At 37.7% G+C, this 26573-nt stretch overlaps 1 protein-coding gene across 5 annotated transcripts in view; it reads right to left on the reverse strand.

The window, feature by feature from the left end:
* Positions 1-26573, reverse strand: part of ERC1 (ELKS/RAB6-interacting/CAST family member 1) — a 285407-nt gene that overhangs the window by 180573 nt on the left and 78261 nt on the right. For all 5 annotated transcript variants that reach the window (XM_036866387.1, XM_036866383.1, XM_036866384.1 and 2 more), the window contains one exon: positions 7375-7535. In XM_036866387.1, coding sequence (XP_036722282.1) covers positions 7375-7535 — 161 coding nt within the window. The remainder of the gene's footprint in view (positions 1-7374; positions 7536-26573) is intronic.

Raw genomic sequence — 26573 nt, forward strand, 5'->3', positions numbered from 1 at the left:
TACTCCTAAAAACCAGACTTTCTGTTATCTCAGCAAGATGCCTGAAGTTTTAACAAGACTTTTGCCACTGACTGGGTTGGAACTGAAACTTCCCCAGCACTGCTGCTCTAACTCTAGCATCACAATTCCACTTCCATCCCCAGAGCAGCTTATCTCTGGTAGGCCTTGGGTAGTCTGATCCAGTGAACGTGAGGCTTAGTCCTCAGCCAAGGAATTATGGACATCTGACCCCCAACTTCTGCTCAGTATACTGTTTATATATAAATTACTTCTCTGATTTACTCAGAGCATTTGCAACTATAGAATCAAGGATGTCAGAAGGTCACCTAGTCAAAGAATCATATGATTTTCAAAATGACAGGAATCTTAGAGATGTAAGAAACCCTTTCGTTTCAGATTGAGAAAACTGCCAACCTGAAAAGTTAAGTGCAAACTTAACAATTTTCAGTTGTGTGTATCATGCTTTGCAAATATTCAGCTTGACCAAGTTCAAAGTGTTTTTATCACGTTATCTCGTTTAATCCTCACAACAACCTCATGAGGTGGGTCTAAGTATTATAACCCCGGTTTATAACTAGCTCAAAATGTAAACACATTCTTTGCTACAAAGAGCATCTTATAATACTCTTTTACTCAGAATCTTCAGCCAGGAAAAGCTTATGATTAAATAAATGGATTACTATTTCTACATACAAAGCTTGAGGGAAGTTTTATCCATTTACAGAATGAGTAAATACCTTTATGGTACTCTGAGGGACACAGAGAATGAAGATCCTGAAAGGAAAAGATTTTTTTTTTAAATCCCAAACTAAAAAAACCTCTCATAATGGTATACTATGTAAAAAATTTTCTTAAAATGAGTATTGCAGTTAGCTTAAGGCATTAGGTTATCTACCTGGAATAGTTGTCCCTTAAACTGTTTCAACTGTATTAAACAGAGGGACTAGGGTTCATCCTACACCTCCAGTAGAGAAAAAAATAAAAAGATAAGTAAGAAGTAGGACAATAATCCCACTCCTTTCCCCTTTAGGAAAAAGAGGATGACCTATATTCTTAATTTCATCCCTGCACAAGCGAGGACATTATTGCACACAAACCATATACTGATGGGGGAAAGACAGAAATATAAAAACTGGAAAAGAGAGGGACTTTGGGGCCTTTATTTGAAAAGTTCCGCTCTTTATTTAGAGATTACCACAGCCATTTAGGACATTTTAAATGAAAAAAATGATTAGGAAGCATGATTTCTTCAGGAAAGTGGTTTTTTCTGTTTGGAATTTACATCTGACCTTAAATGGCTAAAAGGTGGAATGGATTTAGGATTAAGGGAGGAGAATGGCAAGGGATATTAGGGTTGTTTGTAAATAATTCTAATTCAGGTCACAAGAAAATAAAACGATTTGAGAAAAACATTTGAAATACTCATGCCTCATCTTGTGAGAAGCTGAGCATCATGGTCACCATTTAGGAGCAGGGACAGGTAAGGAACTCAAATACTGTACTGTAAATACTGTAATTACTGTACTTAATTAACCCATCTCCATCACTGTCCTGTGACAACTCAGAGCCCCACCTAAACTCTTAGTTCTGATGAGAAAAGATGTGTGACAGTTGATACCACACATTCTGTGAAGTAGGAAGCATGAGAGAGCTGGATGTGAGGGTAGAAAAAGAGGGGACAGAATTAAAGAGTTAACCAAGGCTAGTATGGAAGTCCCCAAGTCAAGAGTTAGAAACTTTTCTTTATAATTTTAATTAGGACCAGTCCCACTAGTGTTATTTATTGCTATACTATACAGCATACTTTGTTTTCTTTTTCAACTCAAGTGTAGGAAATTTTCATAAGAATTTATGTGATTTCCCACAAAATATTTAAAGCTCAGTATTTCAGGCCACTGTGAAAAATGCTTCCAACTCCACTAAAAGTCCTTTGTCATATGTCCAATGACTCAAATAAAGGCATTCGGTGGAAGTATACATAAGTGTGGCTTTGCAAAAAGTATACATGTTCTAATTCTTATGTATCTTAAAAGGCATTTCAATTTGTTACTCGTATATAATTTGCACAACTATTATCAATTTTGTGGTAATTTGGAAGACTGTCATAGATCTCCAAGTGGGATTTTATTTTTTAATGTCAGCAACTCTACAATAAATTTTAAAATGAAATTCTACAGAATATTAGGAGATAAAATAATTTAAAATACTGTCTCATTTTAATTATTCAAAGTATAACAGATGGATCACCTAACTATACTAACCCCAAATAGCCTGAACTTTTCCCAGTAACCATTTTCTACAGCTTCCTTAATTCCAAGCATACTGCATTTTTCTCTCAAATTAAAAGGCAAGTATTTTTTAAATGCCAGAATTCAGATCATATTACTGAACTCTTCTTAGGTACATATGAAAATTTATTTTATGTGGGTGGGAAGTTAGATTTTTCTGTAGCCAGAAGTCATCTCACGAGTATATAATGTGGCCCACAGTGCTTTGGACTTCTCTAGCAACTTTATTAATGGGATGCTATTTATCACACAGCTCTAGATTCTCAAAGAAACAAAAGAGCGATTCCACCACCACCTTCCGAAACAAACCAATTCTCAGTATAGTCAAATGCATAGTTTGATAAAAGTTTACTCAAAATGAAACATGAGTCTTTTGAGCTGTATTCATAATGCTAACATAGGGTGAGACTGTAGTAGGACTCTGAATGCAGGGCAGTGGAGAATGAATCAGCTCATCTAGAAATCTTGATAGTGAAGCTTGTGACCTGAACTGATACTCAGAATTTATTATGGTTGTTATTTTATTATTTTCCTCCCTCTCCCATTCATCCTTTCTTTCTTAGTCAAAGAGGTTAACATAAAAGTGAAGTAAAAAAACAGTGATTAACAAAACCACAGCATAAGAAGAAGAACCAATATGAGATCTGCCAATGAAAATGTCCCTTCTCCCCAAGGCTAGCCAACCAACTCCAGTGCTTCTCCTGAGACACCGGCAGGCTACCAGGTGAACAGTTCCACATCCTCCCAAACTCACGGCCGTCTGTCTGTAACAGACACTCAAAAATTACAATCATAAATACTAGGGATAGAAGAGAACTATCAGGGCATTCCTTTTGGTTTGACTAGTTCAGGATTATCCCAGAAAACTAGACTATTCTGGTGCTTTGCTGAAGGACTGTCTCTACAAATAGGCCAACTATCCTTTCTTCAGGGAAGACTTTTCTTATTCCAGATTCAGAGTCACACATGTGCATGTTTCAGGCTCTTGTGTACATTGCATTCCCTTCATATTTCTTCTACATTTCAAGTTCTCTGGTTATAGTAAACAAGTCCTTTTAACTTGTTCAGTTATTATTAATAAAACAATGAAAACATTTAAAATACGGTGGGTCCTGCCATAACTACAGAAGGAAGAATCTTTTTGTCACTGCCAACAGCCACAGATAGGATATTACCTTTCTTCTTTTAAATTTTGCTTAAATACTTTTCTGTTTTCCTGCAAATCGTTGCCAGTAAATACATGCAGCAAGCTAACAATACCCACTACTAAGGGCTTCCTATGCCAGGCACTGCTCTCAATCCCATATATTAACAATTTCTTATTCTACTGTCATGAAAATGCTATGAAACAGGGACAGTCATTATTACCATTTAACAAATAAGGAGACTGAAGCACAAGAAGGCTAAATAACTTGCTGAAGTCACAGAGCTAATAAGTGGCAGAGTTAGAATCCAGATTCAGGCTCTTTCATTCCAGGAAGTATGCTCTCACTATTTGCCATAAGTAATTAGATGCAGATATCATGCAGAACTACTTGGGGGGAGTGAACTCTTTGCAAACTGACAATGAACGAAGCAAATTCTGAGCAAAGTTGTAGAACTGAGACACTCCCAACCCAGGACAGATGATTAGCAGAAACTGTTCAACATATGGAGAGGAGTCCAGAACATAGCAGAAGAAAGTCTATTCCCTTGGTCAGCTATGCAGTGAAAAGGAATCAAAAGTTTACTGTATCAGAACCCGCAATATGTCATTCATAGTGCTTTGTGTATAATTATTAGGTTAATTGTACAGCTTTTGATTGAGGTTTTATGAATTATTACTTAATATTTGTATGCCAAACTTTAAAAAATTAAACTATAGTTGATTTACAATATTATGTTAGTTTCTGGTGTACAGCATAGTGATTCAATATTTTTATACATTATACTCTGTTTAAAAGTTTTACAAAATAATGGCTATATTTCCCTGTGCTGTACAATAAATTGCTGTAGCTAATCTCCAAAACATACAAACAGCTCATACAGCTCAATATCAAAAAACAAACCACCCAATCAAAAAATGGGCAGAAGATCTAAATAGACATTTCTCCAAAGAAGACATATAGATGGCCAAAAGGCACATGAAAAGATGCTCAACATTGCTAATTATTAGAGAAATGCAAATCAAAACAACAATGAGATATCACCTCACATCAGTAAGAATGGCCATCATCAAAAAAATCTACAAACAATAAATGCTGGAGAGGGTGTGGAGAAAAGAGAACCTTCTTACACTGATGGTGGGAATGTAAATTGGTGCACCCACTATGGAGAATAGTATGGAGGTTCCTTAAGAAACTAAAAACAGAGTTACCATATGATCCAGCAATCCCACTCCTGGGCATATATCCAGAGAAAACCATAATTCAAAAAGACACATGCACCCCAGTGTTCATTGCAGCTCTATTACAATAGTCAAGACATGGAAGTAACCTAAATGTCCATCAATAGATGAATGGATAAAGAAGATGTGTTTTATATATTTATACATATATATGTATACACACACACACACACACACACACACACACACACACACAATGGAATATTATTCAGCCATAAAAAGGAATGAAATAATGCCATTTGCAGCAACATGCATGGACCTAGAGATTATCATACTAAGTGAAGTAATCCAGATAGAGAAAGACAAATATCATGATATCGCTTATATGTGGAACCTAAAAAAAAAAAGATACAAATGAACTTATATACAAAACAGAAATAGACCCACAGACATAGAAAACAAACTTATGGTTACCAAAGGAGAAAAGAGCGTGGAGGAGGGATACATTAGGAGTTTGGGATTAGCCACCACTCTCAACAGCATGTTTGGATAGACGATTAGGCCTGAAGTGCTTAATTTGTTACAAGAAAGGTATTAAACAACCATTTTATTAAGATATGAAAATGAGAGACAACAACAAGGAGAAATTTAAGTGCAAATTAAAGCAAAGACTACTTTAAAAACTTTAAGTCAGTAAATCTGCATGACAAAAAACTTGTAGAAAATCTAAGAACAGCATGATGCTGTAGTAGTATCTCCTGAGCAAATGAGGAAGGTGATTTAAGAGACAGGTCACCTGTCAGAGCCAGGTTTTAACACCTTATTTCTAGAACTTTTATTTAATGTTTATTCATCAAATTTCTATACCATTTATAAATTCTCTGAATACTTTAATTACTCATCCCATGCCTTAGTGTGTGAGTGTTTGATCTTACCAAAAACAGTTTTGCAAATCACAGTATTTTTCTGAAATGTAATCTCTAACCTGGGCTGGCAAGGGAAGTCCATAAGAAAGTTTAGTACTGTGGTTCCAAAAATAATAACGGTAATAAAACAAAAAAATCACACGCAATTCCCTTTTAATGGTTTAAAGTCAAGCATTCTTTAAAAAATTCTTTCATATCTTTTCAAAGTCCTAATAATAAAGGAAAATTCCTTTACAAATCCACCACTGTTATGCTATAGACACTTGAACTGAGCGGGAAAGATGTGACAAGTCAAGTCAAGATACTGGTCCACAGAGAAAACGAAACAGTGCTCCTATACCGTTGCTTTAGGAGTATCACATTGATACCTTGTATTCCCGAATATTATACCCATCCTTCCTCTATGTTCCTATCATCAGTGATAAAACCTTGTCTTAAACTACTTCTACTAACCTGCTCGTAAGAAGCAAACTTTCTCATCATGATACTCGGAACCCTAAATTCTCCCCGTTCTCCCTGCGTTTCAACCTATTTCTGGCTCCAGTATCTGTCACTTCCGAGAGCACATCACCTGTAATTCTTTTCTAAGAGATCAGGCTCTCTTAACCTCCCACTGTGTCCTAATAATCCATAAGCACAGGGGACACCCCGACATTTGTTTCCTCAACTCCTGGGCTGCCGTCATGATATCAAAACAATCATGCCCCATGAAAATTCATGCTGAGGTGTCATGGCAAGATCCTCTGCTTCTTTGTAATTCTCATATTCAACATTTGTTGATAGTTCAAAGCAGCGGAAAAGAAGAGGGGATGTTAGCTTCAAGCACTGGCTGGGCTCAGAAAGACTGTTTACTTTAGGTCAGAGAGAGTGCGTATTTATTGCAGAGAAGAAGGAACTAACAGAAAGTGAGCAAAGATTATGTGAAAGAAAATTAATGTAGACAGATTGCAGAGGAGGGAACCAGAGCTTAAATCTGTGATAGAAATAAGAAGCGAGCTTGGTGAAGGAGAGACAGTATCTCCTCTGAGTCAGAAGAGAAGACGACAAAAACACAGGGAGGTGATGAAGGTAACTGAGGGGTCCCAGCATAGACTTGGTTTCAGTAAAATGAGAGCAGGACAATTACATAGGGGTGGGGATTGGAGTGATGGAGAAAGTACTAAGGGACTTAAAAAAGAGACATACTTGTTCTGAAGAGAAGGAAACCAGAACTTTTCAAAGTCACAGAGGAGAAAAAGAAGCAGCTGTATTATGCACAGCAGATATATACAGCCTTCACAACAGACTATCTCAAGGAAGCTGCAAGATGCCTGGAAAGTAGGAAAATGATGTAAAGAAAGGTTCTGCTAAAAGTGACAATTTTGTAAAAACTGACTGGAGAGTGTGGCAAATGTTAATGGTGAAATATGGGGGATGGGTATAAGGAGGTTCACCATACTATTCTCTACTTCTGTGTACCTTTGGAAATGTTTATAGTAAAAAATGTTTTTAAAAATTGCCTAGCCATCGTATGACCTCAGGAGCAATGGTTATCTTCCTCAGAAAGCTCAACAACTTGCCAGAACTTTCCAGAAGGTTTTAGGAATTTCAGAGAAACAATTGCATACGGATACATACACTCTAGAGGACTGCAAAATTCAATGACAGGGAGGCAAAAAAAGTTTCTATTTGACGAGGATTTGTCCCAAATTTGTTCTAAGGAGTGAGAAACACAAGTGAGCATTAAAATTAGGCTAAGTGGGTCAGGCGTGACAAACAGGGCCAGAAGATGAAAGCGATGAGGACAAGTATTTCAGCTAAGCATATGCCTGAAGAACAATATTATAAAACTTACTTCATCTCCAGAACTTCCTCTAAGTGTTTCCTTCTCTCGGCCCGAAGGTTGGTCAAATGAGTTTCCTTCTCTGCCAGTGACTGCTGAGTGCAGGACAGCTTCGCCTTCATGGACTCCAGCTCCTGTTTTACCTTCTCCATGGCCATCAGTAACTCCTCCACCTACGATCAGTACAGAAAAGACAGAAACTGAGCATCTGGGTCAGGTATAGTCAGAGGAGCTGGGCAGTGGGCAACGCCTGGGTCCACAAAATTGAAGACACACCCATCAAAAATTCTGTAATCTCGCAGGATCAGACATAAATGGCAGTTAAAGAAATATATCTCTCATCTTCCCTCCACTATAATTCTTCTCAGTTTAGGTCCAAAAAACCCTCATTTTCTTTTTGACAAATGTAAGGGCATCAGAAGTAACAGTGTGCCAGAAACAATCCCTTCTAAGGAATTTATTTGGAAACAGTCCAGAAACTTCCATGGAAATAACAATATAATGCAGATAAAAATATAAGGAACAAAATCATAATAAATATTTCTAGAAGGATTTTAGGAAATAAAAGCCATAAACCTGACTAATACCAGATGCAGAATAAACATAAATGAGTCATTTTTATTCGTTCAAACTAAGATTCTTCTGTTTATACCATTACAAGAATTTCTTGTTAAAGAAACAGCTAGAATTCAATCGGATAATTTCCTGCTCTAAAGCTAGGTAGGTAGAGATTTTTTGAGGAAGGCAGAAAGAAAAGAAAAAAACTATATGACCAGATAAAGAAGAGACAGAATGCTTTTAAAAGACCTGTAAAGGGCTTCCCTGGTGGCGCAGTGGTTAAGAATCTGCCTGCCAATGCAGGGGACACAGGTTCGAGCCCTGGTCCAGGAAGATCCCACATGCCGTGGAGCAACTAAGCCCGTGCACCACAACTACTGAGCCTGTGCTCTAGAGCCTGCGAGCCACAACTACTGAGCCCATGTGCCACAACTACTGAAGCCTGCGTGCCTAGAGCCCATGCTCTACAACAAGAAAAGCCACTGCAATGAGAAGCCCGCGCACCACAATGAAGAGTAGCCCTTGCTCGCTGCAACTAGAGGAAGCCCACGTGTAGCAATGGAGACCCAATGCAGCCAAAAATATAAATAAATAAATAAATAAGTTTATTTTAAAATAACTAAATAAAATAAAAGACCTGTAAAAACATGAGAGAAAGAAGACAGAATGCTAAAAAAAAGAAACTAAGAGAGCAAGTTCTGTACTTCATCAGTTATTTCCACTTACTCTGGGTGGTTCCAAAATCAGATTTAAATAAACATGTTCATCTTAATTCAGAGGCAAAAATATGCTGCCAAAATATCTGTTATTACCTAAAAACAACCTCAACCAGATAATCAAACAGCCAAGTATACCAATCACAAGAGTTCACAGTCAGTTTGCTACTTGACAAGAAATAATCTTGGTTATAATCCTTTCCAGAGGTAGAAGTAGATTAGTAGGTAGGTAGATGGATTAGTGTTAAAAAACAGTTACATTTAGTTTTTTGGCACTTGAATTATTTTACTTTGGGTATCTTCTCAGAAGTGATCAAGTTAATGCTCTCAGCTAAGCAGCACCCTGACAGTCCCAGTTGCTGTGAGACTTCTTATTATGCAGATCTCTTTGGATATATATTCACATATCAGCAAGCTTTACAAGAACATATAACTGCCTGCCTTTTTGAAAACTGTCAATAAGGATGATTCTACATGATCAGTTTAATTCATATAAAATCTTAGCAAAAACTAGATTAAATTATGCCCCAAGGCATAAGGCACTCTTACAACACAAAGTCAGCCATCAACAGCATCATTCATAGAAGGTCTAATAAATAGTGAGATGTGTCCATCTTTTATGAACTTAAGCGTATCTCACAAAATCTCCCTCCCATCCTGTCCTTCACTGCTCCAGGCAAGCAATGGTATCAGTTTCTTATATAACTTGAAGAGATATCTTATACATACACAAGCAAGCATGTATAAACTATTCCTCCTTCTCCTATACAAAGGTAAGCCCACTTTATACACATACTCTTTTGCATCTAAAATTTTTAGTAAACTTTTATTGAAATACAACATAAATACAGAAAAATACACAAAACTTATAAATGTACAACCTGAAGAATTCTAAGTGAACAAACCTATACAAAGAGCACACAGACCAATAACCAGAACATTAACATCACCCCAACCCCCCCATATCCCTTTTCTAGATTAAGAGTAACCATTATTCTAACACTCTAGATTAGTTTTGTCTATTCGTTTTACTTTATACAAATGGAATTACATAGTATATAATTTTAAGCACAGATTTTTTTTTTCCCCCCACTGGTGTTATATCTGTGAGATTCATCTACATTGCTGGGTAAAACTGTAGTTCTGTAATTCTCATAACTGTATGATATTCCACTGTGCGAAAATAGCAAAATTTACTGAAGGCACTTTTGATAAACAGAAGTTTTAAATTTTAATGGCGTTTAACAAAATTTTTCCTTTATACATGTTTATGTTCAGAGCTTTTTGTATAATGAACATGACAATTTTGTTAACCTCAAGGCCATGAGGATATTATTCTTTCTTCTAAATCCTTTATTGGACTATACATTCACATTTAAATATACAACATATATGCAATTGATTTTTTAATATGGTATGATGGTCAGACTCATTTTTATCAACATGGATATCCAACAGACTGAGCAATGCAAACAGCAGAAGGACTTCACAGTCATGGGAGGAAGGTACTTTGGCCTACTTGGCAAAAGATCAGAAATTACTTAAAGACAACTTATAGGAAAAATAATTTAACAATGTTTTATATTGCACATAACCACCTTTAAATTTCATAAATGATCAATCTGAAATATCATATGCACTGATAAAAGGTATATGTATATATTCCAGAGCTAAGAGCAAAACACACACTTATATACTCACGACCCAGTAGCTTTTGTTAAGTGCAATTATCCAACTGTATCCTCTGACTCTCCTGTGATAGGTTATCACTATTCTTAATCTGTGTACTTATTTCCTTGCATTTCTTTATTTTTACCTCTGATGCATATATTCCAAAATAAATCACTACTCAGTTTTATCAGTTTATGAACACTGAAAAAATGGTATCTACTGACTTTATTTCATCCAAAATTATGTTTATTCATGCAGATAAAAAAAGGGCCCACCATAGGAGTATAACCCGGATCTAAGAGCAAAACGCACACCTACGGACTCACCACTCCAGAGTTAAAAGCAATGACAGTCAACAGCACTAAGGACCACAGCTCTAAGATTACAGTTTCTCACTAAACTGAATGGGTTCCTTGGAAAAATTATTGATTCCAGATTAGGAGGCAGAAATATACAAAAGATGGACTTTGCACATGTAGTGCCAAAAAAACAAGAGAAAATAAGGATCATGACACAGAAACTCTGATAAAACCAGAAAAAACACAGCCGAAGAAAGAAAAAAAGAAAGCTTAGAAGAATACCCCTTATGACTATAGATGCAAAAAATACTATAAAATCAAAGCCAGCAAGATATAAAAATTGAGATTTATACCAAGAATGCAAGGTTGGTTTAACATATAAAATAAATGTAATAAATCATATTAATAAAATACACGACAAAAACCACATGATCATTTCAAAAGATGTAGAAAAAGCATTTGACAATTTCCAAAACCCCTTCATGATAAAAATATTCAAGAAACTAGGAATAGAGGAGAACTTCCTCAAGCCAATAAATGGCATCTATGAAAAACTTTTAATGATGAAAGACTGCATGCTTTCCCTCTAAGACCAAGAACAAGACCAGGATGTCTGTTCTCACCACTTCTGTTTAATATTCTACTAGAGATGATAGCCAGTAAAAAGTAAGCTGCAAAAAATTTAAAGGCATCCATGTTGGAAAGGAAGACATACAGTTTTCTCTAGCTGAAAATGATATAATCTTATAAAGAGAATAATCCTAAGGAATCCAGTTTAAAAAGTAAACAAATAGGGGCTTCACTGGTGGTGCAGTGGTTGAGAATCCACCTGCCAATGCAGGGGACACGGGTTCGAGCCCTGGTCCGGGAAGATCCCACATGCTGCAGAGCAACTAAGCCTGTGCGCCACAACTACTGAGCCTGTGCTCTAGAGCCCGTGAGCCACAACTACTGAGCCTGTGTGCTGCAATTACTGAAGCCTGCATGCCTAGAGCCCATGCTCCACAAGAAAAGCCACTGCAATGAGAAGCCTGTGCACTGCAACAAAGAGTAGCCCCCACTCGCTGCAACTACAGAAAGCCCACGCACAGCAACAAAGACCCAAAAATAAATAAATTAAAATAAATTTTTTAAAAAGTAAACAAATAAGTATACAAAGGTTACAGGATACAAGATCAATATACAAAAATCAACTGTATATCGATACATAGACAATGAACATTCCAAAAATGAAAGTAAGAAAACAATTCCATTTAATATAGCATAAAAAAGAAGGAAATACCTAGGTTTAAATTTAGCCAAAAAAAGCAAGATTTCTGTTGAAAACTATAAAAGATTGTTAAAAGAAATTAAAGATTTAAATAAATGGAAAGACAACACGTTCATGGATTGAAAGACGTAATATTAAGATGGCAATACTCTCCAAACTGATCTACAGGTTCAACAAAATCCCTATAAAAGCTCTCTCTTTTTTTCCCAGAAACTGACAGTTTCCCAGAAACTGATCCTAAAACTCATATGGAAATGAAAGACAGCTAAAATAAGTAATCTGGGTTGGGTGGGGGGAGAGGACTCATACTTCTTGACTTCAAAACTTACTACAGAGTTTCAGGATGGTACTGGCATAAGGATGGACAAAGAGACCAATGGAAAAGAATTGAGAATCCAGAGATAAACCCTAACGTTTATGGTAAACTGATTTTTGACAAGAGTGTCAAGGCAATTCAAGGAGGGAAGAATATTCTTTTGATTGAAAGGTGCTTGGACAACTACCCCACTGCTTTCCATTTTAAAGTTCCCATGCCATTAACTTCTTAGCAAAAATGAGTCACTTGTCTTATAGAATGACCCACATTTTGGATTCAGCTTTTTTTTTTGTTTTTTTTAATGATACTATTTATGGTGTTCCTCTGATCCTCATGTTTCTTGTAAACTGAAAGTAATAGGTAAAGGCTTCATGAGATTTGGGTTTTGTCTTTCTGACAACAGTACTCCATAGGCAAGGTGTGTACATCACATTATATCACATTAATGATTGTCTGTCTCACTTTTAGCAATAACACTGATCAGTGTCTCAGTACCATTTATTGAAAAATCTATTCTATCTTCACCTTTGACATCCATCCAGTAACCCCGTAAGCATGGATATGTTTCTATGCTTTCTATTATGATTCACTGGTTTGCCTATTCCTACACCAAAACCACATTATTTTAATTATTATAGCTTTATAAGGTTTGACATCTAAGAGAAATGGTATTCTCTTTTCAAGAATATCTTAGCTATTTTTGAATTTCTGCAAAAAATATTTCCTGAGTCTAGCATAGTCCAGGCACTGTTCTACAACAGTTCATGGAAGAAATATATATTTAGGACTTTAATATCTTTCAGAAAAGGTTTATAATTTTCCCCATAATGATCCTGAACATTCTAATAATATTTATTCCTTGGAACTTTATACTTTTTTAAATGCTATATTAAATAGTATCTTTTTTTAAAAAATGTAATTTTCATTTTGGTGCAGGCTATATAAATGCAACTTATACTGTATCTAGTGTCTACTTAAATACTCTTTATGGACTTTTAATGTAGACACCATTCATATCTTAACGATAGTTTTCTCTCTTACCTTCCAATCCTTATAGTATTTATTTCTTTTACTTGCCTTACTGCAGAGCCCAGAAAGTCTACAAAGATGTTGACAGCATGCACTCTGTCTCATTCCTGATCATAAATAGAATACTTTAAAAGTTTTATCCATAAGTTAAGTAGTATAATTTTTAATAGCTGTCCTTTGACAGGTTAAGGAAATTCCCGTCTACTACTAGCTAGTTAAGAATTTTTTTAAATTATAAATTAATGTTAAGTTTCTGCATTTCTTGAGATGATTACATGACTTTTCTCCTATCATATTTTAATGTGGTAGACTACAGTAATTAGTCTTCTAATGAAACCAATATTAAAATCCTGGAATAAACCTAACTTCTTCAAGCATATCTTTCTTTTTCACATACACTCATTTTGGATTGGCAATATTTTGTTTAGGAATTTTTGTATTTATGTTCGTGCTTGAGACAGGCCTAAACTTTTACTTTCCCGTATTAACTTTGTCAAGTTTTGATATGAAGTTATGCTGGCCTTATAAAATATGTCCCTCTTTTTTATTTTTCTGGAATTGTTTCTATAAGACTGAAATGATTTGTTCCTTGTAAGTTTATTAAAAATCACCAATATAACTCTCTGGGCTTGAAATTTGTGGGAAAAAATTTTATTACCAACTCTTTTTTTTTTTCAGGTTTTCTTTTTCATATTTAGCTAGCTTTGCTAAGTTTCCTTTTCCTTGGCATTTGCTCATTTAGGCTAAATCTTCAAATGTACTGGCAAAGATATCCTTGTATCTTTTCAATGCTGGCAGGACTTGTGGTTAGGAGCCCTTTATCATTCCAAAGGTCGCTTGCTCACTGTGCCTTCTTTCTTTTTCTCTTTTAGTCTCACCAAAGGCCAGTCAATTTTCTTAGTGTTTTCAAAGGACCAATTCTGGGTGTTATGGATCCTTCTTATAAAAAGGGGGGAGGTTTGTCTCTTAGTCTCTCTACCTTGGGCTGCCATGGACATTTTCTTTTGTCCTGCCAAGATACAAAAACCAACGTTCAAGTTCAACAGCTTACCAAGTACTTATCTTTGAATTCCCTCTCTATTCATCCCCTGGCCTGAGAATTTTCTACATTCTTGACAACTTATGAATGCATATTTTATCAGCCATCTTCAATTGTTTCTGTGGAAGTTATTTTCCCAGCATCTAGTCTGCCATGGTTACAGATATGTTTTATCTTTCATTCCAAACTTGAACTTACAGAATTTTGCCTGTTAGTAAAACATAATTTTCTTAAAGATTGCTTAATTTTCCCATCCATTTGAGTGCCAGATCAAGGTATCAAGGTATTTCTACCTCAGATCATACATACATCCAAATAAGCTTTAAAGCACTTTAGCATTTAAGGCAAGAATGGTGCCATAAACCAGGATTTCCAACTAATCACCTGATTTGTGCTCTGGTTCCAAGCCAGGGAAACAGCTTCAAAGCCAGATGGAAATTCTTCACTTTCTGTTGCTTTCCCACAGTCCCAGAGAACACATTCAGCTGTCCCCACTCGGACACCCACCCCGCTCTGTGCCCACCACACAGCAGTCGTTGTGTAGTTTTGGGTACAGACACTGAGAAATGAAGGTAGTGAAAGCCGAGTAGAAGAAAAGATACATACCACACCGAACAATGAAGAAATTCTCCACAATTTTAAAATGTGCTCCAGGTCACAGTATGATTTTCAAAAGCACACGCTATAAGACATTTAAAAAAAAACAGAGCTGGGATTCAAGTATGTAACCTAACTGCCTCCACTAAAATATTAAGGAGAAAGTTCAGGGCTGACAGTGTGCAGTGCCAGCAGGACCAGATGGTTTGCTTAAATCACAAGCTAATAAACTTTTACTCAGAATAAGAAGGGAACAAATCATGGCTTTACCACAGACCCATTTTCCCTAAGAGAGCAAAGCAACTGGGCGCTTCAGGTAGGTGCTGGCAGAGCCCGCGCCTTCAAGTTTCCCGCCTTCTTCTTTTCCACAACGAAGAGCAAAATACCTTTTGTAGTTTCCAAGATGCTTATGGAAAATCTTGTTACAGTTTCTTGGGAAGATAAGAGGCATACGTCTCCAAAGGAAAAAAAAATGATTAGAAGAAAAAAGGAGGGGTACAAAAAGATTATCTAGAGGTTAAGCATTCATTGTGTAAGTCAGATTTTCATATAAGTCCCCTAGTTTTCCTGATTTCAATGAAATTCTAGATTAAGACCCACTCTGTTACACAAGCCCCCCCCCCCGCCAAAAAGTTATCTAGCTCTTGAGTTGAAAAGCATGTTTGAAGTATTGATGAGAACTTACATACATACCTACATACATACATTCCCCTACCTTCTCCTAACAAACTGCTTTAGGTACCTCACAACCACTACTAATTAGAATTTGAATTCACAGAATTCCCAAGAGATTTATGCTAGTATTTATACTAGAAATCTTCTCTTTATCCCCATGTTCTCTTTGCCAAAGCATGGTAATTCTTTGACCAGATATATACCAATAGTGCAGTATTTTATGAATATGGAATACCTATAGCTATTGCAATAATAATAATAGCAACTTACATTATTTGAATACTTTGAATGCGCTAAGCCTTTTACATATGTTGTCTCATCATCCTCACAAGGATCCTATGAGGTGGCATTATTGTTAGCATCAGTTTTACAGAAGAGGAAGCAGGTTCAGAGAGTTTAAGTGCCTTACCCCAGGTCACACAGCCGGAGGAGGCAGAGCTAGGGTTCCAACCAGGCGGTGGGACTCCACTGCTGGTCACAGTTAATGCAGCTTTGCTACAATGTATCAGTGTTCAAAAAGTCCTAAAACAGCCTCCCACAACTGTATCTAACGAATCCCTCTGGGGAGTGTGCCTATGCCTACTTTTGCATCTTTCTATCCCTCCTTTCTTTCCCTTCGCTTCCATCCGCTCCCCTCCCCCCCAGGTACTTAACTCCCTCCATGTGCCAGGCACTGTGTATTATACCACCAGGGCTTAATAGAAATACACGTGCTTCCCTAGTGCTCCATGTAGAGATACAGTCATTAACTAATAATATTTGTGAATGTATAATCATAGATCATGAATAGTTTTATGTAACGAAGAACAGGATGCCATGAGAATAAGTAACATGAGGCTTTGATCTATGTTTTGGGGGCCTAGAGAAAGTTTCCCCAAGAAAGTCAAGGAGCAGATGGGGAGGAAAAGAGCATTCCAGCTCCAGAGCCCAGCAAGTTTAGAAACCCTGAAGTGGGAATGCATATACCTACAAGAGAAGATGAAAAAGATGAAAGTATCACAAGCCCTGAGAGCAAGGGGAAGAAGAGTGCGCACATGGCAGGAAAGGAGGAAGTGGGCAGATGCAGGGCTGTGCAGGCCATACGAGGGGTCTTTGGCTTTTCTCCCCAGAGCAACAGACGTACCAAAGGATGTGACCAAACAGAGGAGCGAGATGATTTAGAATGTTAAAATCAGAATGACTAAAATAATGGGCCAAGGAATCTAAGCTGAACAGAGAGGGATGCAAAGCCAGGGCCAGTGGATTGGTATAAAGCAAAAAGAGACAAAGAAACTCAAGAAAGATAGTTGCAGTGGAAACCTGAAAGCTGAAATGACAGGAAAGTGTGATCTGAGAGGACGACACTATAATGAGTGGGCTGGAGGTGGAGTGGGTCAGCAAGGTCTAGGATGCCAGATATGGAATGAAGAAAGGCGGCGACCTCTCGGGCCAGGAAGCAGAGAGGACAGACAAGTGCGTTATCCACACAGATGCTGAAGCCACTGAGGCAGCAAAAGTCTGCAGCGAAAAGCTTCACACTACAGCTGAACAGCATGAGCCCTGAGGAAGCAGAGGCTCTTACATGGGTGTGATGGACCAGTGGTCTGAAGGGTAACAGGAAGCAAGACGGAATTAACATTTACTGACCACCAGGAAGGGCTGTGGGGAGTTTCCAGGGGAGAGGCCAGATTACACTTCGGGCAAAGAAGGTGAACGTGGTCCAAGAAGTAAAGTAAGAATGTATGCGCCAGGGCCAGGCACAGAGCAGATACTCAATGAATATTTGTTGAATGGGTGAATAAATGGAGATAGATGAAGCTGTGAATTCTGGTGACCTAGCAGGAAATGTAAAAGGGATGAGAAGAGTGGAAGAGCTGGGTTAGAGCGAGAAAGCACTGAACAATACGGGGACGAAGGTGCAGAGCACAGATACTCAGGGGCTTTCGGGGGTGGGGGGCAACGTCTGCTAAAATGCAGGATGAGAGGCACAGCAAAATTAACTCCAATAGGTTCTCTGAAGAGAGTGGGCACTTCAAAATCAATCAGATGCCCCTAAAATAAGAATTTAAATATTTTGGGTTTTTTAGTCCTCATTTGAATGCATATGACTTATATGAAATAGTGTTGATTATAACTCTTTATTCTGTTTATTGAAAATAAGATATAAGTGATTCTTGAGGTAACCTAATGGTAACAGATACCACTGAATTCAGCAGAATGTTAGACTTAGGGACTGTCAGGCACTACTACTATCTTTTATTCCGGACTTTATAAAGAAGAACCCAAATATGAGTAGAAGTCACAGATAACAATACTGAAGAAAAAAACCACAGAAACCACAGTTCAACTTTGGGAGTCACTAGATTTCTTGACTTCTTATATATAGTTGGATTTCTCCAATATTCGACAATGCCAAATAAAATGACACTTTTAATAATTAATGTGCTCCATGGGTGAAGAATTTACAAAGTGTTTTTACCGTCCCTCAAAATATGCTTCACATCCCTTAGGACACTTAATAACGCTTAACAATGCATGTGGCTCACAAGTACCCACACAGTGAAGGCTGACATGCAGGGGAGCTAAATTCACACTGACTGGCTGTATTCCTTCACTGGTAGCTGCCTTTAAGTTTCCAGTAACATTACGCTGTGGTAACAAATCTTCAACTGAAGATCAATTTTAAAAGAGTGGAAACACAACAATGTGAAAGAAATGCTTCTTTTTCAAGCCATCTCAATTTTCCTTTTTTAATTTAAACCAACGCAGAGGGCTTGGGTAGACAAACCCTATAATAAGCACTCATCACTCCAAAGTGGAGCTTGAAAAATCAGACATCAATAAAATGTGGGTGCACATTTTCAAAGCAAAGCAAATGTCCCCCTACTGGTAGGACTCTCATCATCTGAGTGACTGAGGGTGGAAAGAGGCTTTGGAAGGGCCAATGTTTATCTCACTGCCAATTCTCCTTAGGTGACTTCTTGGTAACACAGCATCAAAACTAAAAGGTAAAAATCTGAGTTAAGCACTGAAAACTATTTTTTCCAGAGACTGTTACTTGATTAATGTCTGCTATAATTTGCTTATCTTAGCAACAAACAGGTTGTACCAGAATCAAGTAAAATATAAAATTAATAATTTCCTAGGTCCACATAAACTCCATGGCTCCTATTCTATGCCTATAAGAAAGAAGGACAGAAATAATCTAAATAACATCACATTTTCTTTCTCCAGCGAAGAAGATGGGACAACTATCATTTCGCACTCTTCTGCATCTGGGTAACTCAGGAAAAGAAATACAAAAAGAGGAGGAATGACAAGACTTTCCATTGAACTTCGAGCTCTGGTAAGTTCTCTCCTGAAAAAAAACTTTTTCTGCATTGCTGGGAAGTCAAGGTAACAGGATACAGTACATGATAGGAGGGCTGTATAAGTTGCCTAGGTTTTGGAAAGAAATTTCCTTAGTTAAAATTATGTATTTGGTTATTTCACATGGAGAAAACCTTAATTCACCTTTATTACAGAAAACAGCAGTCCTCTCACTAGCATGAAGTCACCAACAGGGAACAGAGCATTTAGGGCTCAAGCCCTTCCTCTAAGGTCAACTGAACAATTTGAATAAAACAGCTTCAGACTGTTTCCTTAATTTTTCAATAATGAAACCAAAAACTTACTGGCATTTTAACTGGAAATGTTAATCCTCATTTGCATTGCTAAAAAAAAAATCAAATAGCTACCTAGAAGTAAAAAAGTGACATTTCATTAATTAGAGATACATTTTGTGGGGAAAACATATTTCCATATAACCCCTGAAAAATGGTTACAAAGAAAATATTGACCAATGACAGTTATCTGACCTTATCAAAAGTATATTATTAGCCAAAGGAGTAAAGTAAAAGTGTGGGATTTAATATCTGGCAACCCAAGGATACCAAGAGGGAACTCGTAAGTATCTCACACACACACACACACACACACACACACACACACACAGGATTATTCTGGTCTGGCCATAATAAATGAGGCTCAACATTTGTGTACTGCCTTTAGAGGCTACCAAAACACTTGTGGGGGAGTAAGTTACTCCACACAGGTGACAGTACAGAGCCCTAGACAGACTATGAAACTCGCCCTACATCACAGTTAATAAACAAAAGAAACCGAACCCACGTCACTTGATGCTGGCTCAAAGCCCTTCACACCCACCCTCGCTGCCTCTTTGTTAATTCACTAAAGAGGGTGGAGGTCAGAGGAAGGGACACAGGAGCACCGACGCAGAGCTCGGGCCACGCCACACACGGGAACTATCTGCTGTGTAGGATAAGTGCCACTGTGCAGATTTCTCTAGGAAAATATGTTTCACTGAAAACATCCAGGAAGGCACAGCCAAGGAGAACATAAACTGCATACAAAGATCAGCAGGAAGCCATGTGGCTCCCACGATTTCACCTTCAGCCGTATCCTGGACGACTGCCTCTATCATCAATAACTTGGTTTCTCAAACTGCACAGCAGGAGGTAACAGAATAAGGGCCAGACACCCCAAGAACCATTACAAGCAAACTAAACATCATCTGTTACAGATCTGCCACAAAGATTCCAAAAGCACTTCCCAGTGTGGCAGTGGTTACACAGTTTAGACACAAGTATAAAAACACGCCTACTTTGAAAACCAGCATCTACAGACTCCGGCACTCAACTGTGTGGTTCATTTTGGGGTGTGCCAAGGTTTTATTTCTTCTCCACTGCAGTTAATTTTTTCATCTGATTTTAACTTTTGAAAACACAGATGTGGTCCTTTTGTTGAATAAAAAGAAAAAATCAACCTGAAATTCAGAGACACAGATATTTCCTGAAGTTCCAGGATAACATAATCATGTACTATTTTTTCAAAACTTTTCAAAAGTAAGAAACTAACCAAAAAGACAACCAGAAGTGTACTATTTTAAGAACTACTTTACGAACTACTGATGAATACAGGGGTTTTATTTTGTTTTGTTTTGCTTTTTTGTCATAACCATTGCATGTGGTTACTTCCTGAAGGCTTCAGTTTTCCTTCAGACTTTCTTTAGCTGTTGTCTAGTGACCCCATCTGGCAAAATTATAGAGGAAGTTATATTGGCCCAAGCTTCTGGCAAGTCAAACTTTTTTTATTTTATGTAAGAAGGAAATAAGAAAATAGAAGTTCAGGGTGAAAGAATTTTAAGGATTTTTAGCTTCATCCTTCTGTAATACATAAGATAAGAGGAAAACCATGTAATTAAGAAAAGGTCATGCCATTCTAACTGAAGGAATTCATGTTGCTGCCTTTTCCTTGTTATTCTTGAAGATGCTTGTTTAGTATTCTGATCTTCTATTAAAGGTTGTATTAAAACTCTGAGATTTCTGCTTGCTTGTTTAATACAAAGATGAAGTAATTAATTCAAAAGTGTATCCAGCGTAACTGGATGAATAAGATTTTGAATAGTACAAAGTTGTTTAAATTTTTAAGTACAGAGTTACTAAAAGTAGAGAAATGTCAGTTTAAACCATGAAAATCGGCCTTGAGATGATAGGCTTTAGTTGTCTCTCATTCTTACTATCAACATTCAGAGCTTGATATTACTAAACGGGGTAAAAACTACAAGCAGAAACTGAAGAAGCGCTTTTAAAACACTGAGAGTTTCATTTTAATTCACCATCTGACTTATTCCGCACTTGTGAAGGTGGCTACAACATTCACACAGTTTCAACTCTTCTTCTGAACATTCGCTGTCTGAGACAGTTTTTAGACATGCTGTTATTTGAACATATTTGGGTAATTTCCGTTAATAAGTGGATTGAAATGCAGAATAATATTGGGTCGCCGTTCCCGCAGACTGTATCTTCCTTTAACTTGAAGCCCATTTCATACATCTCTCTAAGATCAAAAGGAGGAGAAGTCTAAACATGGAGACTTCTGCTATGGCCGGGTAGAGCCATTTAACTTCTTCTTTCAACAAGCCAGAGATGGCAGAACTCTCTTTGAAGTGGCAGCCCTGTTGGCCTTTGAAGTCCCTTGTCAATTGCAGAAAGGCTCTGGTGGGGTTTGTTTTGTAGCCAGCTGTCACCGTGAAGGCAGACATGACGTATTTCCAGCAGTCTCACTTCAGGGTCTGTCAAGTGATTTCATAACCAGTCACCATAACAAAGGAGATTCAAACTCACTGACATGAGAGCAAGAGTCCACAGTGAAACTTACTAGGTTCCTCTTGACAGAGCCTGATTTAAATACTCAAGTGATTACACAATGGCAAAGAGATGACGGCTGTGAAGTTAACTGTCACATCTCCTCAGATCCTTGAATATTAAAAATGTACTTTCCATATGTTTATCAATAAAATGTTTCATAACAACAGTATCTTCAATCTTTGCACTGATGAAAAATGATGTCTTCTGCAGAAATCAGTAAACTGCTTTAAAAGCACAGTTTACATTGCTAACTTACAACTAGACTTTCTTATATAAGACAGTGATTCTCTATAGTTCTGAGACACATGTTTGCATTTGTAATGCTTTTAGACTGCTCAGCTACTCAAGTCAAAAATCCCCACCACTCCTCATACAGAAATCAGTTTAAGACTTAAAAGGATAAGTAAAGACAAACAATTTAACATGTGTTAAGAAACTTCTATAAGCTATAAATATAGCCCATGATAGCACTATATAAAAGGAAACAATCTTAATAATATTACAAATCTATTTTTAAGGTGGGGAGAGATGATACCAATCTTGAAAAATCAAATGTTAAATTTACCAATGATGATCAGAAGTGTTAATCCCACTGGAAGGAAAACAGGGTAGGAACAAAAAGATTTTCATACTAATCTGACCATAGTTTATATCTGTTATGTAGAATGTTTTGAGCTTTCACATGTTTTTATGAACATGGCTTCTTGCTATCAGAGAAGAAGACTAGATGTACACAAGACGTTTAGCTCCCAGGGGCTCTCAGACCAACCTCAGTGTGGCTAGTGTTGCACGTTCGTCCCAGGAAACACAAGTCCTCTATTTCCCACTGAAGAACAGGTCACAGGAATCCCAAGGATGATTCCTAAATTTTACTTTTCCATTCTGGCTACCATGCTTTAAACTCAAGCAACAAAAAAAAGGTAAATTACGCTCAAATAACGGTATCTATTCTAAGCCTTTAAATCTACAATTCTGAAATCTTTTGAGTTTTTCTGATCAGATGACAAAGCGCTTCATTAAATCCCATGGAAAGGAACTGCAGCAAAGAATAAAAACATGTATTAATTTAAAAAAATGTTTGGTAATATCTGTAAAAATCATAAACTTACCATGAAACTTTAAATTGTTTAGTAAATAAAGTGATGCTGCTGTTATCAGGGGTATAGACACCCAGGTGGTCAGAATTAAATTTCACTCACTGACTCATGCACTCAAAAAATATTCATTGATTGCCACTATGTACCAGACGTGACGGTAGGTATCAGAGATACAACAGTAAACAAGACATAGCCTGGCCCTCACGGAGCTTTCATTCTACTAGAGAAGACAGAGAGTCTCTTCGGTGACAGTAAATAAATCATAACAACACAGTAAAACAAACAGTGAAGGATGCTGCTGCAGAACATGGGGGAGACACACAACTCAGACCTGGAAGGTCAGAGAGGGCTGTATGGAAAGAGAAGCGGGATTTATGCAGACAAGAGAAAAGGGCAAAGATGAAGACACTGCTTCATACAGAGGGAAAAGTAGTTTCATAAATGCAAACCAGTCTTCACCCTTCTGAAAAAGGACCCAGTGAGCACTGGTGCTCTTTTTCTATCCAAGAAATATTAAATACATCCAAGATTTTATTACTGAAATGATTAAACAAGACTACTGAGAAAGCATTATCGTGGTGACTGGCAGTTAACAGGTAATCAGTAAAGGCAGTACCTCAAGCAGTAGTTGTATTAAGAGAAAGATGCTATGTACGCTTCCTGTGTGTCACATTTTCTGGTAATAAGCCAGTCACATATTTATGGAGTCATCAAAAGCTTACTTTGCAGAAATATACAGAGTAAACAGGTACTTTCTCAGTTTATGTGCATTTGAGGTTAACTGGAAGAGGCTTGTATGTTGTGAATGGCAAACACAAAGCTAAAGTGAAGAAAGAAAAGCCAGCCATACCTCATCTCCTGACTTTATACTCTGAGCTCAGAGCACTCGTCTGAGCTAAACCTGTATATCCAACTGCCTGCTTGACATCATGAGAAACAGAACACAGGCACTTCCAATTTAATATGTACAAAGCTGAACCCCTACCTTAAACTCCTCCTCCTCCAGCTTCCACAGAGTCGAATGAACACCACCACCCTCCACTTACACCCTCACGGCAGAAAAGGTGGGCGTCGGCCCCGCCACATCCTCCTCCCTAACCTGCCACACGCAGACCATCAGCAGATCCTGCTCATCCCACCTCCAAGCAGCCAACACCCTCCCACGCCCCTGCATCATGCAGTATCTTCCTGACAGGTACGGCCCTCCTACCCTTGCTCTCTCTCTATCTATTCTTCAGATAACTGCCAGAATCGTCTCTCAAAACCTAAAATGGATTTTCATCACTCTTCTGTTTAAAACGATTTAAACCGCAATCTGGTTTCTTCCTACCTCTCCAGTTTCATGTCAGACCATCTGTTCTCACTTGTTTATTTACCCACTCGCCTGCCTACCCGCTCAGCCACCAGCTCGCTTCTCCTCACTCCTCTCCTCTAACTGGTTTTCCTTTGGTTCTCTGACTGCGCCTCGCTCTTCCATCAGGGTGTCCACACACCGTGGTTCCCTCGGAGGTAAACCTCTGGCCATTCTTAATCTCACTAGGTCCTGTACACTTTTCCATGTCTCAGTTTAAGCATCAATGCCTTTGTGATGCCTTCCCTGACCATTCACTCTAAATAAGGTCCTCTTGTTATACTCTTTCATAAAACACTATACAGGACTATTATTTGTTTGTGTCACAACGTTAAAGAATATGTTTAAATCTGTGATCACCAGATCTCCCTAACGTATAAACGCCATTAGGAGAAGGGACCATTTTGTCCGGCTCACAAAAATAGTCACAGCTTCTAGAACATAGCAGCCTCTCAATAAAATTAATTAAATGAACAATGGAATAAATGAAATAGGTGATATCTCTGAGGCCATTAAACTCTTAACAGTGTTGGGGTGGCACATACTCCTGGTGGACAGACATCTCCTTCTCACTTGTATAACTATTCTACTCCTTTTTCTGACACTAACTCCAATGCTCATGCTATAAATTTAAGTGTCTAGTTATATGAATATGGGAAAACACACATGATTATGACATCTCATATTTCCCCATTATTTCTTAAAGGAAAAATTACTTTTGACAAACATGTAGACCACGGACGTTTTCCCAAAAACAAAAGTGAAAAAAGGACCAAGGACAAGCAAAAAAGTGCATGTACTTGTATATTTCATTTCTACAACTCTGACAGGCTCAGGAGAAAAAAACTAAGTGGTAGCTGCTAAGTACTTGTGTGTCTATGTATTTATCCATTCATCTAACACATCAGAGAATCCAGCTGTCTGATAGACTGACCACTGGACAGATTAATTAAATAAATATAAAAACTCAGTCCTGCTGGGGCTCTAGCCACAGTTGAGGTATTCAACTGGAACATGTGGCTGGGCTGTCATCTTACTCACATCTTATAAGACATACCCAGTGTCTCCAGGTTCTACTGGATAGTGCTCCTATAGAGACTTCAGAGGCTTCAGTAACCATCAAGCACTTGTAATGAAAAATGTATATCCACAGAATTTATGTCAAAAGTGAAAAAGTAACCTCTGTTTAGAATTCAAATCCTTTTAATAGGGAATGGGATTTGGATACCACATGTGAGCACCAAGAGTGTACACTGCTACTGAAAAAAAATCTGTTTTCTAGGTACTTTCAGTACACAGGAAGTGCATGTGTGTACATCTATGTGTTTAAGGGGAAAAAAGTCATGAAACTTCAAACAGATATTTCCAATTGTAATTTAAGGTTATGAGGATCAAACACAAATTTTTTAAATCCTAAATATTTTGTTTCTTCTTATTTCTAGGAATAAGATATAAGCATAATGTTCTAAAATCCATATTTTGCTTTAAATAGTGCTAAAAAAGTATTCTTTTCTTTCCCTTTCTCCTTCCTAAAGGAACCCACAGAATACATGACTTTGTAAAACTGAAAAATATTTAGCATTAGGATAGGATTTCACAGTACACATTTCTAGTCCTTTACTAAAGCTACCCAAACTATCTTCATGAGGAAAACCTAAAAGTAAACTGGAAAATAATGCACAGACTACGATCCTGCACTGACCTAAGACACACTCTCAGAGAATGAACAACCCAATGACCAAAACCATGCCCACCTGAGCAACCTGTTAGCTGGCTGTGGCATCCTCAGTTGATGCAGATACTACAAATTCCAGGCCAGGCAAGGGGAGAGGACAAGGATTTCCTCAATTCACAGGAATTAAAACTTCATATATATGTAACTGGGAACTTTTAACAATAAGCATGTCATCACTGGTACCGAATCAACCAGGTAGGGTCTATAGATAGTAAGTTTCTCTGGGGCCTAGCCAGGTTGGACCAGTCCTCCCCTTGGAGCTATCGAGGGCAGTGGTGGTAACAAGAGAAGTATCAGTAGCAGCTAATGTTGACTGACTACTTCTCTCTTTACACATACAATAACCTCTCTTCATGTGGCAGATATACCACATTATGCCAGCACCTTTATAGCACCATATACGAGTACCAAGTTTCTTTGACAGCTCAAGAACTGACACAGGAATAACTCGCCCAAGATCACAATTTGTAAGTGATGGAACCATAATTCCAACCAAGGCTTCTAACTCGAGAACCCACTTTTCTAGCCACCAGGTACTACAGTTTCCCTAAAGTTCTGGAGTGGCCTTCTGAACTAGAGAGTCACAGTATAAAATCTCTGTACCTAACATATCACTTCTGCCTTTCTTGGACTTGATTCTCCTAACACTGATGATGCCTAATTTCAGCTT

This window comes from Balaenoptera musculus, chromosome 10, assembly GCF_009873245.2.
Source record: "Balaenoptera musculus isolate JJ_BM4_2016_0621 chromosome 10, mBalMus1.pri.v3, whole genome shotgun sequence".
In the NCBI taxonomy this organism is placed as follows: Eukaryota; Metazoa; Chordata; class Mammalia; order Artiodactyla; family Balaenopteridae; genus Balaenoptera; species Balaenoptera musculus.